General features: G+C 43.3%; 1 protein-coding gene across 8 annotated transcripts in view; it reads right to left on the bottom strand.

The window, feature by feature from the left end:
- Positions 1-17,801, bottom strand: part of PHC3 (polyhomeotic homolog 3) — a 52,927-nt gene that overhangs the window by 8,069 nt on the left and 27,057 nt on the right. For 7 of the 8 annotated variants that reach the window (XM_081910868.1, XM_081910867.1, XM_081910870.1 and 4 more), the window contains 8 exons: positions 16,241-16,481; positions 13,873-14,747; positions 13,033-13,183; positions 10,720-10,973; positions 8,729-8,888; positions 5,367-5,481; positions 1,787-1,922; positions 1,459-1,690 (listed from right to left, as the gene is read on the bottom strand). In XM_081910868.1, the coding sequence (XP_081766994.1) occupies positions 1,459-1,690; positions 1,787-1,922; positions 5,367-5,481; positions 8,729-8,888; positions 10,720-10,973; positions 13,033-13,183; positions 13,873-14,747; positions 16,241-16,481 (2,164 nt within the window). Of the gene's footprint in view, positions 1-1,458; positions 1,691-1,786; positions 1,923-5,366; positions 5,482-8,728; positions 8,889-10,719; positions 10,974-13,032; positions 13,184-13,872; positions 14,748-16,240; positions 16,482-17,801 lie in introns of those variants that run through there. The other variant, XM_081910871.1, reaches the window with a different exon arrangement.

Genomic DNA, 17,801 nt, shown 5'->3' with positions numbered 1-17,801 from the left:
TATACATAGTGAGAGGGTGGGGAGCGATATTACTCAGAAGGGTGGTGGGAATGGGTGATTGGCTGATAGGTGTGGTAGAGCTGTTAACAACTGCTATTGGTCTTACAGGAAAAAGCAAGGGGTGAGATGGCTAAAAATAACTTTATCATGCGTAATGAGATAAGAAATAGACCTGAAATGCTCTGAAATAGACCATTTATGTCTTCTGGGGTGTGAAACACTAATATTCTACTTCAGATGAGACACAGATGCAACAGAACGGGAATCACGTAACACTGTAGTGTCTGAAGTGTTCACAGATTACAGCTTGATCTTTGAGAATAGGAACCAAAGCACCGACCACAACACAAGGATTGGGGGGGGGGACACCCCCTCTTCCTCCTGCTTGGTGGTGTGAATTAGCCCTGTTGACTGGAGACTTCTTGGCAGTGGAGCGTGGGTGAAACTGGGTCCCTCTCAGGATCCTAGCTGCTACCTAAGCAAACACATTCAGCCAATGCAGTGTTATTTCAACAAGAGATATCTGAGATGTTTAAAAGGAAAACAGGGTTCAGTTGAATAGGGAGGTGTTCAGTTGAATAGGGAGGTTGTAGCACAAACCTCTCACTACACAACAGGCTCAATGATGTACCAAGGGATACTGAACAATGCCATAGTGATTATGAAAGAAGAAGAAGAGGAGTTTGGATTTGATATCCCGCCTTTCACTCCCTTTAAGGAGTCTCAAAGCGGCTAACATTCTCCTTTCCCTTCCTCCCCCACAACAAACACTCTGTGAGGTGAGTGGGGCTGAGAGACTTCAGAGAAGTGTGACTAGCCCAAGGTCACCCAGCAGCTGCATGTGGAGGAGCGGGGAATTGAACCCGGTTCAACAGATTACGAGACTACCGCTCTTAACCACTACACCACACTGGCTCTCAAGTGTGTACTGGTGGACATACTAAGGTGTGTGGAAGCAAAAGAAAAAGATTTAAGAACTGAAAATAAACCAGCTATTTTTGAAAACTGTCACAACAGTTTCCATCTGAGTGGTTTTAAGTGGCTGCGAGAGAAAAGGCCTACTTAGTGGTGGCACCCTGACTGTAGCAGGCTCACTTGGGACCTACCCTGATATCATTTTGGCAAATGTCTTTTTTATTGTTCCAGTTTTTAAAAACTTAACTTTCCCCACTACAAATCACTTTAATGTTTGCATTTAATTTGTTTGGACCGAGATTTTATTTTATTTTTGGTAAGCCTGAGAACTTGCTGGAAGTCACCTTATAAATACCGAAACCCCCCTCTGCTGCCAAGGATTCTGAAAGTAAACTCTAGAAGCACAAGAGGAAATAGGTGTGATATTAACCCTGTTTCTTTGCAACCCAAACCAGCCCTCCTACGCCTCCTCTGCCTCTCCCCTCAAAGTAGTAATATTGCCATCGGACATTCTTAACAAACAAATGTGCTCCATCTCCATACCAGGCAAAGAATGGATGAAGGCCCAAACATCTTCCACAGTCCATCCGGAGGGATCAGATTGTATCGCTGGTAACAAATCCATGTTGTCTGTTGTTTTCCTAATTCTCAGTTCCCTAAGTTCACGCTCTCTTTCCCTTTCACTTTGCCTTCGCAAGCGAGTGGTCATGGCAACCGGTACATTGTCTTCCTGAGAAGCCAAGTCTTCTTCTGCAGATGGATAAGTAATTGGAAGCTGGAAAATGCAGTACAGATAAACCACAGTATAACCATTTTCCTTGATTAACTCTTACAAAAGGACACCGTGGGGTTTAGTTAGCATTCCACAGACCTGTCTTAGGAAGTGTTCCCTGGGAGCTCCATCAGAGCTGCTTGGCCGTCGCCCGCGTCGCCCAAGGCTCCGGCTCCAACGACTGCTTTTGTCTGAGCCATATAATCCAAATTTCTTACTGCAGCTGACGTTGTACCTAAAATTTTTTTAAAAAATTAAACACTCTGAAAAATTGCTTCTGGGAGTAGAATGTCAATGCTCAGTGAGAACTAACCTTTTTAAAAAAGCAATAGAGCCTTTGGTTCCATAATGCAAGAAGGAAATAAATATCATAAACAAATAATTCTTTTCTTATCAGAAGACATCTGAAGGCAGCCCTGTTTAGGGAAGCTTTTAATGTTTGATGTATTACAGTATTTTAATATTTTGTTGGAAGCCCAGAGTGGCTGGGGAAGCCCAGCCAGATGGGCGGGGTATATTTTTATATATATATATATATATATATATATATATATATATATATATATATATATATATATATATGCAGGTTTTGGTGTCCTCGGGTGTCTTCCCGTGTAACAGTTGGGGTGTCTAGGCGACGTTTCGACGAGGTCTCACTCGTCATCTTCAGGCTGGTGCTTTCGGCTTCTTGTTACTGGAACAGAGCAGGATCTCAGTGTTTGAGTTCCTATAAATACTGTTGAGGGGGTGTGGTGTATAGCCTCCAATGTTCTGGGCAGAGAGGAAGTTCCCAGGCTAGTGTGCCTTTTCTTCTTTTGTTCCTTAATTACTTGAGGGATATCTTGAGTGATTTCTTGAGTGATATCCTGAGTACCACTTAGGTGGGTCATTAGGTGTGGATTAGTTGCTAAAGTCTTTGTGTCTTGACCTCTTGAACTTTGTGAAGAGTTTTTCTGAGAAGATGGTTGTACTGCACTTAGTTGTGCTCTGGCTTGGCTTCGTGTATAGGGGCGAGCTGTGGTTTTGTGGCCTGTGTCAGCCAGATCTGTGTAGGGATTGCAGGGGGGTGCAGCATCCGGAGGTGCCACCATGGTTTGGCTACTGGATGGTGTCTGTAATTTATCTGTGGAGAGGGTCTGGGTTTGGGTCTGGTGTGGTTGATTGGTGATGGCGTTCTGTGTGCCTCTGGATCTGGTGTCAGTTTTTGTGGGGAGGGCTAATTTCCAGATGTCTGGCAAGCGGGATGTGTCGTCACGCTTGTTCATGTTGTGAGGGTGTTTCTCTATCTCGATGGCTTCCATGATTATTCTCTTGTGGTGATGTTCCATGTTAAAGAGCAATTTGGAATCTGCAAAATTAATTTCGTGTCCTGTTTCTTTCATGTGTTGGAAAAGAGAGGAAGTTCTTAATTTTGGACCAGAGAACGCCAGGCACCTCTGTCCTCCACTGCCTCCCGCAGTGGAGCCAAGGGTAATAGGAAGTATTATATCTTCTCTGAGGGTGGGGAGAGTTCTGACTTCAGATTCAGATTCCCCTCCTCCTCTTGTCATTACCTCTACAGTCCATACCCTACCAGTGTTGGAGCTCTAATACAGGTGCAGCTGAAAAGGGGACATGCCAGAGGAGGACTGAAGCATGACAGGGGCAAATCCAGGCTATGGCTTGGATCAAGTGCCCCAAACTACCCCCGTCATTCCACATATCCATGACCCACACCAAAAATAATTTCTGCCCAGGGGCTAGTATAGTTCAGTATTGTTTCTTTTCCTCCGTTCCAAATTTCCAACTATGTGCTACATGAAGAAATACTTTTATTTATTTCAACATTCAGCTTCACTGGAGGCTCATGAGCTCTGCTATTATGAGACGGGGAAAAACTTTTCTCTATCCGCTTTTTCCATGAGTCGCTGGTGGTTGTGTTGTTAATTTCTTTACATTGCTTTTAGAGCACAATAAGTAGCATGTTTGGGGTTAATTGGTTTTTTTAAAACAACAACAACAACAACAGCAACAACTACTATGATAAATGTTTTAATCAATCATACTGATAAATTGGGGTCTTATTTCCATAAGTCGTGAAACTGGAGTAAGAATGAATTCCTTTGGTAATTAATTATGATTAAAGTATCTGTAATTACATGTCAAGCAGTACCCTGTGACCCCAAATGTAAGCTTGTTTATCGATTATTTGAAAGACTTGATGTTTAAAGAAGTGTTAATCCTTTTTATGACTGAAGCCAGACAAGTTATAGCAAGGCACTGGAAAACATCTGTTAATTTGACCCTGGAGACTTGGTTGGAAAGGGCATGGAACGCTGCTCTTATGGAAAAGTTATCAGAACAACTTACACCTCTAAAAAACACGAGAGCTAAGGATGGTTTTGGAGAAACATGGTACATGTTTATTCAGCACGTCAGAAGAGACAGTACAATAACAAAACCACCAGCAGTGCATGGCTCTCTCTGGAACAACTTGTTAAGGTGAGAATAGAAAACAATGCCCAACAATCACAACTGTCCAAAATCCAAGATGTGAAATTCACTGTAACGTATTTTGGGAGAGAAGGGAAATGGAAATTTGTGTTACATGCTTCATAAACTTGTAGTTTTTTAATACAGTACACCAGGGGTCTGCAAACTTTTTCAGCAGGGGGCTGGTCCACTGTTCCTCAGACCTTGTGGGGGGGGGACTATATTTTGAAGGGGGGGAAAGAACAAATTCCTATGCCCCACAAATAACACAGAGATGCATTTTAAATAAAGAAACACGTTCTACTCATGTAAAAACATGCTGATTCCCAGACCATCCATGGGCCGGATTTAGAAGGCAATTGGGCTGGATCTGGCCGTCAGGCCTTAGTTTGCCTACCCATGCAGTAGACTCTCAACTTACATGGGGCTTAAGTTCCAGGGATAGAGCATAAAGCCAAAATTGCACATAGCAAAAACAACACTTTTAAAACTGTAAAAAGCACAGTGCAGCACTCTCCAACCACCTCCACGCTCTCTTTGAAGGTGGTATGCACTCTTGCCAAGGCTGCTGTAGACTTTCCCTGCACTCTAGATGCTCTCCCAGGGTGAGTGCAGTGGCAGGTGGGATTGCCAACGTTCCCCAGCCCATTATCCTGTCCCCTTCCAGTGTTTTTCCGCTCTCTCCTGACTCCACCCCCTTTTCCCAGACAAGAATGCAAAACTGTGATTGTGCCAGTTAAATATGTGTAAATTGCAAGTTGACTATATTTTTGAAAATGTAAAAATAAAGTTTATTTAAAAAACAAACTGATAAACACCACTAGCAAAACTGGAACAAAGAGACACTAGGCTGGGTAAATCCTATGCTGGGGTCTCACTGAAGAAGAGTTTGGATTTGATATCCCGCTTTATCACTACCCTAAGGAGTCTCAAAGCGGCCAACATTCTCCTTTCCCTTCCTCCCCCACAACAAACACTCTGTGAGGTAAGTGTGGCTGAGAGACTTCAGAGAAGTGTGACTAGCCCAAGGTCACTGCATGTGGAGGAGCAGGGACTCGAACCCCGTTCACCAGATTATGAGTCCACCGCTCTTAACCACTGAACTATTTGGTTCATAAGATTTTGATCCCAAATCCAGCGCTATGTTTAAAAAGCGGGCCTATACACAATTTTTGGAATATTTGAAATTATAACTAATGAAGAATACCTCTTGGCACAGGACATGGTGCAGAATCGCTTTGACCGCAGAAACTTATTTGCATATCCCATTTTCCCACAAAACTCGCACTTGAGGAGATCCGTTTCCATCTCATCCAGCCCCTCTAAAGGGAAACAGCAACATAAATTCAGTCAGTCTGAGCCACTCAGTTATAAAAACATTTTCAAAAGTCCGACAGAAGCTGTGATGAACTGTCAAAGAAAAGATACTCCAAACCGTATTGCCAAGAGAAACGGTATTTGATGGCTTGTATAAATTATGTAGGGACGCGGGTGGTGCTGTGGGTTAAACCACAGAGCCTAGGGTTTGCCGATCAGAAGATCAGCGGTTTGAATCCCCGCAATGGGGTGAGCTCCTGTTGCTCGGTCCCTGCTCCTGCCAACCTAGCAGTTCGAAAGCACGTCAAAGTGCAAGTAGATAAATAGGTACTGTTCCGGCGGGAAGGTAAACGGCGTTTCTGTGCGCTGCTCTGGTTCGCCAGAAGCGGCTTAGTCATGCTGGCCACATGACCCGGAAGCTGTACACCGGCTCTCTCGGCCAATAATGCGAGATGAGTGCCGCAACCCCAGAGTCAGTCACGACTGGACCTAATGGTCAGGGGTCCTTTTATCTTTACCTTATAAATTAATTTAGATCAAGTGAGTTTGCCTGTAAACATACTTATTTTGCATAATTTAACGAACATTTAAAAGTGCCTGAACCTGAGTCAGCTCCATTCAGCTCAACTGCTTTGACTAGCAAAGGACTGGATAGGCTGCAGCCTGAACCTAGGATCTTCATGCAAAACATGCATTACCACCCAGAGCTCCAATGCAGCACAAAGACCCTATGCAGGCAATGGGAAATCGAAAGCTAAGAACACAAAATTTGTCTTGCTAGATCAGGGATGGGGAACCACTGGCCCATGACCCAATCCTGACCCACCGTGTCGGCGCATGAGGCCACCCTCCTGTCAAAAACTCCCCAGAACTGGATGAGCCAGTTCTTTATCTAGTCCTTGGGATGAAAACGTTTTCCTCACTCCTGGCACAGAACAAGTTGCCAGCTGCTGCCTTTAAGCAAATTCGTTGTTTGAGTAAATGTTGGCTGAACCAGTTAACGGTAGCATTTGATCACCAGGCAAACACCACTTGTGAGTAAAGTCCAAACCAAAGAGAAAACAAGGATGCAAATACTTGAGACACCACAAAAGAACAGAAACACTATTTCTTGCAGGTTCATTGAAGAAAAGCGGCTATTAAAACAGAAGCAAATAAATAAATAAATAAATAAATAAATAAATCATATCGGAAAATATAATACATTCATGTGGATTACAACAAGCACAGCAAGGCTCATTGTTTTCAGTTCCTCCAATGTCTTAGTTAAGACTGAAATGTAAGACTGAGAAATAACTGTAAGAGTGGGGTGCGTAATAGCATACGTATAAATTTTGGCACAAAACACGAGGAAATGCTTAACACAATGCTACTTTTTTATTTTAAAAAACATAATTTGAGAACTACTTGTCCTTTATGAGAAAGGCCACATGGAATTTTAGTCCAATAAAGTACAACAGGTGACCAACAGCTTATCTTGGAAATATAAAGAGATTATTGCATCTTATTTTACTTTTGCTAAACACTACCTGCAGAACAGCTTCTGTAGTATAAAAGCTGTTAACTCTTTGAAATATCCAATAGCTGAACAAAAGGAACTGCTCAATGGCTTATCTGGTGGTGTTTGCAAAATACGGAGGAATTTAATGACGACACAAAATGCTGCTTTTCAGTGGTATGAAAGCTGAATACCTGTAAATTCAGTTCCCTGTACAGACAGGAGTGGCTCTGTGAAGATATTTCAGCATAAATCAGGTTATGTCGTATTTTTGGCCTATGCTTGCCGTTTTGTTGTAGTGCTCTCCAACCCTATTTCTGCACCAAAGAGATTTACTTGGCTCAGTATATAAATTTGGAATCTCTCTTGTCTATGCTTGTTATTTCACCTGGGATTCTAGCCATGAAAATTCCCTATTGTCAGCTTGATGAAAAGGGGGAGGGCTTGTCTATAAATCAATGTAGTTCTTACTACGCTGTACTAGGCAGACTGGAATCTGGCTGTGTACCACCAAAATTGCAATTATTTTACATAATGGAGCCTACTGTAATGCACAGTTGCCTGATCAAGCAACGAAGGGAAGTCCATACATGCTGCTGATGCATATGTGTTATCATTTGAAGGGGATAAGGATATGCATCTGCAGTCAGGGCTGTGACCTCCATGCAACAAAAAGAAGGACAACAGCTGGATCAGGTGCTAAAACATTTATTTACAACTTCGGCATCCACACAAAATATGGCATTGGGTGACAACGTCTGGGAAACTCTCTTTCCTAACATACAGTGGTACCTTGGGTTACATGCACTTCAGGTTGCATACGCTTCAGGTTACAGATTCCGCTAACCCAGAAATAGTGCTTCAGGTTAAGAACTTTGCTTCAGGATGAGAACAGAAATCGTGCTCCAGCAGCACGGCAGCAGCAGGAGGCCCCAAGAGCTAAAGTGATGCTTCAGGTTAAGAACAGTTTCAGGTTAAGAACGGACCTCCGGAACGAATTAAGTACTTAACCCGAGGTACCACTGTACTGTATTATTCTGTGTATAAGACGCCCCCATGTATAAGACGCCCCCTATTTTTTGAGCCCAAAATTAAGAAATAAATATTTTAAACACCAAACAGAACTTTGATATTTTATTAAATTTTCAAAACACTGGTATATTTAGTACCATATATTTAAACATCAAACAGTGAGGCAAGCTGTGTAATGGCGGCTGCTCCTGTCAGCTCAGTGTAACTCCACCATAGCTACAGCTACAGCTCTCCCACCTGTATGTGGCACTTTTGTCTCAGTATTTACGGTATGTACTGTATTTACTCCACGAGCGCTGGCAGACGCGAACGCTGATCGAGGAGCTGTGATTGCCAGAGCTGCCTGAGTGAGTGCGCTTGGGGAATGGGGGGGTCTGGGTAGCCAGGGGGCGGCTGAGGGAACTGGGTGGAAGGGACAATGTCTGGAGTGGGGGCTGCTGGGGGGGGGAGAGTATCAGACCAGGGTTTGTCGTGAGGGAAGGCTGGGTGAGGTAAGAATATGGATGGCGGCATGTATTTATTTACATATTTAATTGCAACAATCCGTTGTATAAGACAACCCCCAATTTGAAACTTTAAAAAATTGGGGGGAAATCTCGTCTTATAGATGGGAAAATGTGGTAATTAGAAATCTCAGGAAACAGTCTCTGGCAGAAAAATAGAATAGGCTCAGGTTTCAGAAAATACAGTTGCTCAGCATATGTTAAATAAGATGCACAAACCTTCCGTAATTATATCCTCCAATTCTGTGTCTGAGGAGTTGTCTACGTGCTTTGCATTGTTCTGCAGCTCTGGCTCCACACACATAACGTTCATTGCCTGGCCCTCCACCAGCAGCCTCTTTTTTGCAGGCTGCTCAACTAGAAGAGATGAACAACTTACCTGTTACAAGAGAAAAGAAGGAAATCATGATACAAGAAAATAATACACATAACCTTGCAAGGTCAGGGCATGCGTTCATTAGACTTATTGCTACACATAGAGACAAAGAATAGGTGTGTGCCTTTTGTTGTCTACGGTCCAACTCCGAACCAACGTAACAATCAAAACAGATGAAATGAGAATGGAAGAATGAGAAGAGAAGCAAAGAAATATATTTTTCATTTGAAATAAATAGTTGCTTATTTTAGACTTCTATCTGTGGCTTCGGAAATCTCAAAACATAGGGGAAAGTATCAAAAGAAGACACCGCAGAAAATATATATGCTATTTTCAATTCATCCAATGCCTGTTATATCGAAAATATCTTCCCACTCCTTTTCTGATAGATTACCTTCCATTGTCTTGCATTGTCTATTTTCTGTCTTTAAATGTGTACAAAGGAAAGAAAAGAGACTCAGGAAGATAATCTGCCTGTTATGAAGGTAGAAGAATTCTGCTGGATGTTATACGTGGAGCTGCCTCTAATGTAACACCAATCCTGGTCCAGCTGCACTGGCTGCTGTTTAGCTTCTGCATCCAATTCAAAGTGATGGTTTCAACCTATGATGTCTTATGCTGCTCAGGATGCCAATAGCTCATATGAACAGACCCTGTGATCTGTGATGAGGCCTTCCCAGAGAACGGGCCTTTTCTGCGGTGGCTCCCCATTTGTGGAACGCTGTCCCCAGGGAAATAGAATCATAGAATCATAGAGTTGGAAGAGACCAGAAGGGCCATCGAGTCCAACCCCCTGCCAAGCAGGAAACACCATCAGAGCACTCCTGACATATGGCTGTCAAGCCTCTGCTTAAAGACCTCCAAAGAAGGAGACTCCACCACACTCCTTGGCAGCATATTCCACTGTCGAACAGCTCTTATAATAAGTTTAGGCAAAAGCATTCCTCTTCAACCAGGCCTGCAGCTGTTAATCAACCTATAGCCTTTTCAAGGGGGAGGTGGGGACGATGACACAGTATAATAATAATAATAATAATAATAATAATAATAATAATAATATAAAAATGGCTTGGAATCTATCTACAAGTATCTTTCTATCCTCTTTGCTTATTCTTTCCTCTCTGAAGTTCAATAGATGGACTGAACATAAGTTGTATTTAACAGCTGACAACAATAACAGTGTGGTATAGGCAAAAAAACCTGCCCATTCAGGCTCAGCCTATCCAGAAGTGAATCCATTTAGAAGATTGTGGCAGGATTTGGATTGGGTAAATCAGTCTGTTTCTAGTCCATGACCGTTTTGCATGTTTTGGCATCAATTACAGTACTGGTTCATAATCTTTGCTTTAATGGTTGCCCCCGAGGAAGAGTCAATTGACTCAGAAGGTCTTGGGACAAATACATAATCTTATCTACCTTTGAGCTCTCCTCTCTACATCCTGACATCAGATGCCTTCCCATTTTCTGCCCCCTTTTTTATACTGAGTCAACGCATTGGTCCACTGAACCCTGAATTACATAATCTGAAGGGCAGGGGTCTTTTGGGACTCATGCAGAGGGCCTTCCTAGCTCTGCTACTTTATGTTCAGAATTGCAGGGAGGAAACACATCTAAACCAAGAAAAAACAGACCCCATTGACCACAGTGAAAGAGTTTCTAATAAGCTATTTGACAGACAGCAGTTACTGGAATCAAGTGATTTGGAGCGAAAAGCTTTAGAGAAGCAATAGCCCCAAATAACCACAACACATTGCCTCCTAAATCAAACCAACCAACCAACCAACCAACCAACCAACTAACAAGATACAAATATGGCTCAACATCGCACACTTACAGGAAATGGCTCTAACCCCTCTTGGATCACAAAGCCCTCAATAACATGGGTCAGGATTTGTGGCTTAACGATAGCCTGTGGAGGTTTGTTTTCTATGCTGGGGTTCTTATGAGACACTGATGCACTGTTACTCCTTGTTGGGATTGCTGGAAGCAAAAGAGGTGGTTGTGGAACAGAGGCATGCGAAGGGTCTGATGGTGATTTAATTACAGAAGCGCTAACTGATGAGGCCATTGAGGGATGTCCGTCTTGTTCTGGAAAAAAAGTATTATTATTTTTAAAAAACAACTCAAGCATTATTTACATTCACGGCTTCACCACTACAGAATTCCTTCCTAATTCTTGTTTCCTCAACTGACAAATTGACAAAATAATCTGGTCTTTTTGTCCAGTGCGCTCTTATTTTAGACAAGAGCCTACCAGTATCACAAATGCACTGTTGGGAGTGGGAACTGCACAACATAGCAATTTGCATAATGTGATTTATCACAATATTGTTTAACTAGCACAGAAATCCAGTTCCACTGGCATGAAATTTATTGGTGCAAGGAGGACAATATGCTAGCAGCCTGTTGTGCATAATAATTATCCTTCTTTCTTGCCTAAAGCATTTTTCTAGTCCATTAAACATTATTGTAACATTAAAGGAATCACACTCATATTTTTATTTTTAATAAGCAGAAGATAAATTGTATACCCTAATTTGTGTACATGCTGAGAAACTGAGAAACAACCAGCAAGCCTGCCTCCTTCTATGTTTCTGTTCCTTAACTATTACTGCTACTTCTTCAATTCTATGGTCCATCTTGCCCAATATTCTGCCTGTGACATATTCCATTTCTGGATACTTTTGAGGAAATGCACACCAATGACAGTTTACCTATAGCTAAATAGCTACTGACATTCTTGTCTTCTGTTATCTTGTGCTGACAGAGGTTAACAGAAGTGACCAACAATTGTGAAGTCTGGCTTTGTGACATTTTTCACCAAATCTGATGAATCTGTGGCCTGGGATGGGGACTGGAATACAATGTAAGGTGTGGGGGGTTAAAATGCAATGATTATTGAGTTACACCTATTGCCATGACATGTTTTAAGATAGCTGGCTTACAGATGTTAGAGACTGGTAGTTCTAGAGATCTGGGGATCTTAGGGCGGATGAACATTGCTAGTCATGGCCTCTGAGCAAGCAGCAAAAAAACGCATTAGGCAAAAGACTCAATCCTATATCCACCTCAAGTCAATAATGCCTGGCTTTGGGATCTGTGAAACCCTAAGAGGGTGGCCCTGCACCCCACCCCAACTCCACAATCATGTCAGCCATTGGTTGTACTTCCGTGGCTATGTGGCTGCTCACTTATGCTTCCCCTCATATAGAAACTGTTTAGCTCCTTCCTCCTCTGTTCCTACTGACGTTGGATCTGCCTGGCTTCCTCATGTCTGCCTACTGTAACAGGCCCTTGAATTCTCTCTTTTTCCTTCAGGGTTCTGAGTTGCAGAAGCACATGTGGGGGGGAAAAAAAGCAGAGGCTCTTGCCATTTCCTTCTGCCTTAAGCTACAAACCAGCAGGCTGCCTGCTACTAAGGTGAACTAGTTGGCGACTGATCAGTTTCCCCCCTGTCCTCTCCCCACCTTGAATCTAAATTGGTTTCAGCAATCTGCTGAATCCAAGATACAATTCAGACATTCAAGTACCGTATTTTTCGCGCCATAGGACGCACCGGCCCATAGGACGCACCACGTTTTTTGGGGGGGAAATAAAGAAAAAAAAATTATTTCCCCCCCAGGCGCTTGTGGGGCCGGCAGCGGGGAGAAGCGCTCTTCTCCCCGCCGCCTGCCTGCAGACCAGGTCCGGGGACAGCGGGAAGACACGCTGCGCCTCCCAGCTGTCTTCCGAGCTTGCGGGGCTGGCGGCGGGGAAAAGCACGCATCTCCCCGCCGTCAGCCTCCAAACCACATCGGGAGAAAGCGGGATGGCGGTGTTCCGCCTCCCCGCTGTCCCCCGACCTTGTGGGGCTGGCGCTGCGGCTCTCCTGAAGCCTGGAGAGTGAGAGGGGTCGGTGCGCACCGACCCCTCTCGCTCTCCAGGCTTCAGCGAAAGCCTGCATTCGCCCCATAGGACGCACACACATTTCCCCTTCAATTTTGGAGGGGGAAAAGTGCGTCCTATAGGGCGAAAAATACGGTATACTGAGTGAGATTCTATCCCATTATCTTGCAGCACAATCAAAACTGCACAAAGAAAAAGAAAGGCATGGGCACCACACCAGAATCTGCCCTAAATAATTACGCACCTCCATATTCCTTCTTACCTGAAAAAGGTTCCTCATAGCCAAGCTCATCTCTGTTTCTTAAAGTTATAGCAGGAGGTGACAAGGTGGGAGGAGTGGGGGTCCTAGCCATACGCACACAGTCCGATTCTTCTGGCATCTCCTCCTCACACATGTCTTCCACTTGATAAATCTGCATTGAAGAGATAAGCACTTTTAGAAGCAAACCCGACAGATATTTTATGGAATTGTTAGTTGCCCTGGGTCTTCATTTTTTTGAAAGGAAATGCAGGACAGCCATACTGAAATAAAGGTTTTGCCAACTTAATCAAAAAAAGGCTATTATCAATGTAACTTTAGCAAAGATTACAGTCATACCTCGGGTTACAGATGCTTCAGGTTGCGCATTTTCAGGCTGTGAACCGCCCCGAACCCAGAAGTACCGGAACGGGTTACTTCCAGGTTTCAGGGCATGCGCAGAAGCGCCAAATCATGACCCGCGCAGATGCGCACTGCGGGTTGCAAACGTGCCTCCCGCACGGATCACATCCGCAACCTGAGTATCCACTGTATAGTGATTACTGCTTCATCATGAAAAAACAGCTGGTGCATACATGACAGGGTTAGGATGCTTTGATTTGCATATGCATTCATTCCTTTAGCTATTTCCACCTTGCTCTTGGCCGAGACCTAACAACTTTTAAGTCAAATGTATAATCTTTCACATCAAAATTGTAAAACCAGCCAACGCTTTTGAGAAAAACACTATTCTCAATCCTGAAGAGCTGTAAGAAAACAAATATCTAACATCCACCCAGTTTAAACTTGTCAGTGTTTCACCTCCCATTTCAAAACTGGAGAGGGAAGTTATCAGATGCTCACCACCGGGGTCTCAACAGGAACAGCTTGTTGCACTTGAAGATTCACTGCAACCGTCTGAGGAGGAGGAAGAGTCTGAAACGGCAGCTGGACCAACGCTTCGGCAGCAGGAAGCTCCTCCTCAGAAACCAACGTGTTCTGCACCAAAACCTGACCCTGGGACAAAATGTCAGGCTGCACTTGTAAAGACTGAACAGGCGGGAGAGGAAGTGGCTGGCTGTGGGCTGGAGATGTTGGCAGCTGGGGAGAGGCTGCCACTGGGATTGGCGTGGGCTGCAAAGCTGGATACTGCTGGTGAGGTGTTGGAGATGTTATATGTTGGCCCGTGGACACCATGGCAGGCTGATCCGGTGACCCAATGTGAACTATTGGGGAAGGTGGCAGCTGGGCTGGAAGATTAGAAGGCTGCGAGGTTGCTTCAGCTGGCCTATCATCGGCCTGCGCTGGGTGATGCTCTGACTGAAGTGCTGATGATGCTAGCGGATGGGTTTGTGACTGAATAAGAGCCTGGGGGTGTATAATTATTGTTGGCGACTGGCTGGGCGAAGGAGGTGGTGGAGGAGATACCACGACTGACTGCTGGGAGGACTGGGATGGAGTTGGAGAAAGTGGAGGAGGAAGTGGCGGGGGATGGATGTGGACAGGTGTGCAGTGCTGCGATGAGGCGCTGCTGGGGGCTGGAGGAAGAGCATGGCCTTGGAGAGGGGCACAGTGTTGCGACACAGATGCTTCCTGGTTGGGAGGCAGCTGGAGCGTGATTGGTTGCACTTGTTGCTGCTGGAAGATCAGCTGGTGGTGGGAAATTTTTGAAGGTGGTGAGTGAAGAGGGGACTGCTGGTGCTTTAACAGAGAATGAGGCTGAATAGCAGAATATGAAGCTGCACAGTGAAAAGGAAAATAAAAAGAGAGAATCAATAATCATTTCCTTAAATCCGCAAAAAATAAGAATGCATGGTTTTAGAGTCACGTCCACCCGGCATTTGACCAAATCAAGCAAATAGATCCATTATCTTTATAAATGGCAACTAATATATACAATACAATACCCAGAATTTGACAAATCCTTAGAGAAACACACCTATGAACAATAATATGAGAGTTGGGGGACTATTTTTCAATAGAAAATTCTTCATTTTTAGAATTAATTTGGGCAACTGTAACAGACAAAACACTAGTCAAATCTAAAATCAAAGTTGTAGCTAACTTTTTTCCAGTGACTATCCCTAGGAAGCAGTTCTTCAGGCATACTACAATAATTTGTATGTTAACATTTGGTATCTGAAGAAGTGTGCATGAACACAAAAGCTCATACCAATAACAAACTTAGTTGGTCTCTACGGTGCTATTGGATTTTAAATTTTTTTTTGTATGTTAACAGTTTTCACTGCCGTTCGCTGCCTTAAAATCTATATAATTCATTTATGGAAGGGCATGTGTTATTGTGCCATCATGTATTAAAATACTTACAAATATCCTAATAAAAATAATTCCCCGGTAAAGCTTCGAGTTTGTTTCACTGTAACATTCAAATGCTACCCCTAAAATCCTATGGGTCCCTGGGATGGCAACCCATGGGATAGAGGAAGATCAGCTCTCCAGTAGTGGAAAGAGACATCTAACCTTGGAGAGGGAGACCATATGCCGGCTGCTCCCTTCCTGAAGCTGTGGAAACTGCCATGGCCCTATGCTTTGCTGACGTCAGAGTTCTGGTGCTTGTAGGGTTGACAAGGGTGTTTTGGGGCCAGACCAGGGCATGGCTTGGGTATGAATGATCCATTGCTGTCCCAGTTCCCCGACATGCCCCAAACCAGGAGGACAAGTATATTAGCCCTGGGGCTGACATATTTGATCCCAACGAGAATGGGAGGGAAATTTAAAACAAAAACAGATAGGTGCACAAGAGCAATCCTTTACCCAGTAGAGCGCTGGATTCAGATGTTCTGTTCTGTTCTCCTCTCACCCTCAGGAATAGCACAAAGTGAAGTTTATTGAAATGCTTCCCTCTCATCAAATACTTCAGTTCAACTACTGTTGGTAACAGGAAGAAACCTTCCCAGATAGATATACAGTGATGTACCACTAATGTGCCACGCTGTTTCTTCAGTATATGTAAAATGAATATGTACGTCACATTTCAATGACTTTAGGCAGAATTTTTCAGTCCAGAATGTGATGGAACACTGTCGTGTCAGTATATGAGTGATTATTTTAATGTTCCCACTTACCTAGAGCTTCCTAGAATTTCCTGGGGCTTCAGATTTTGTGGTGCATTCCACACAAGTGACTGGACACAGAAAATATGCACAAAAATCAAACAATACATTGTATTTAAAATGAACATTCTTTGAAGAAGGTGACCTCTCTATCCTACCTGGTGCCATGAGCTGATGAATACTTGATGTGCGTGTGACGGCTGGGCTTCGAGGCTCTGCTGTTGGGCTGTCACCTTTCCGTTTGCTTTCTAGAGGATCTGACTGGCTGGCTTTGGTACTGGTTACGGGTTTATTAGGGCACACAGCTAGTGTCTGGGCATGACTACTGCTTTTTGGAGAGCCGTTCTGTGAACTAGATAATACACCCAACTTCTGGCTGCGCAGTGTCAAATTCTGGACCTAAAGAAAGTGATTAAAAAATAAACCCAACATGAAATTTAATAACCAGCTTGATGGCAAGCTTTCCATTTGACGATACCAAAATCAGAAAAGCACCACAATGAAGCCCAGTAAGTTCCATGGGAAAAGCAGGTCAGAACTGAGCTTCTCAATATCTACTGTTTACACAGTGCTAGAGATGTTAATAATACCAAAGTCCATACTATCTTGGTTAGAGAGCAATATTAAAATTTACATGATATTACTATTAGACTGACAATAAATAGTGGAATTCAAATCCATTCACAGTTCCCCCAAGGAAATTATTTTGCTTGGTTTTCTGTCACATCTATGATAGGCTATACAGATCTGGTTGGGGTAGTGGCAGGATAAAATGAAAAGAGGGAGCAAACATAAATACCCCAATAATACCATACAGAAAGGCCACCTCAAAGTGTATCTAACAAACCATTTAAATATATTGCAAAAAGGGATGTAAAATATTTGTATAGAACACTAGTTGTAAAAGTGAAACACAGCACAGAGGTACGAGATTCTTATAGTTCCACATGATGCTAATTGAATCCTAAAAAGATGACGTTTCCCACTGATAAATAAAATAAAAACACTGCAGGCACTTCACTAGACTGCATCTGGGTCAAAGTCAATGCTCCTCAAATCAGAATGACTTCTCACATTCCAGGAAACTGTTAGATACCTGCACCTAGCTTGAAATGCCAGGCTGTAAGGTGCTATACTTATAATACAAAGGGAAGGGAAGTCCAACTATATCTGTTTTGAACACTTACATAATCATGTTGATCAAACAGACAATAAATAAATTTATACTCTTAAGGCCCTGCATAGCTTCACACGAACCACTGTTAACTGGCATCCCAAGACATTCCTGTGACCTTTGGGGTCCCTTCCAACGCTACAAATCTATGGTTCTATGAAAAGACTGGAAGAACATGGGAGCAATTCTGTCTTCACAAAAGAGGAATACTGAACATTAAGAAAATTATCAGACCTGCCTGGAAAGAATTTGAATTGTGCTTATCTAAAGGAAAACCAATTCACAATGATAACCAGCAGGAAATTAGGCGAGAAGAACAATACTGTATTGGTGACAGATCTTAGAATACTTGACTGCTTTGGTCAGAGTTCTTGGCGTGTAAAACTTGGCATTCCGTGGTACAACTGAAAAAATTCCAGCAGCTACAACAATACAATTCCCTATTTGGCTTCCTGTATGATATACAGTCAAACCTCGGATCGTGAACGCCTCCATTTTGGAACGTTTCGACTCCCGAACGCCAAAACCTGGAAGTAAATGCTCCG

The sequence above is a fragment of the Podarcis melisellensis genome, assembly GCF_964234715.1.
Source record: "Podarcis melisellensis genome assembly, chromosome: 5".
NCBI classification, from domain to species: domain Eukaryota; kingdom Metazoa; phylum Chordata; class Lepidosauria; order Squamata; family Lacertidae; genus Podarcis; species Podarcis melisellensis.
The sequence above is the reverse complement of the archived record's forward strand: the minus strand, read 5'-3'. Positions and strand labels throughout refer to the sequence as shown.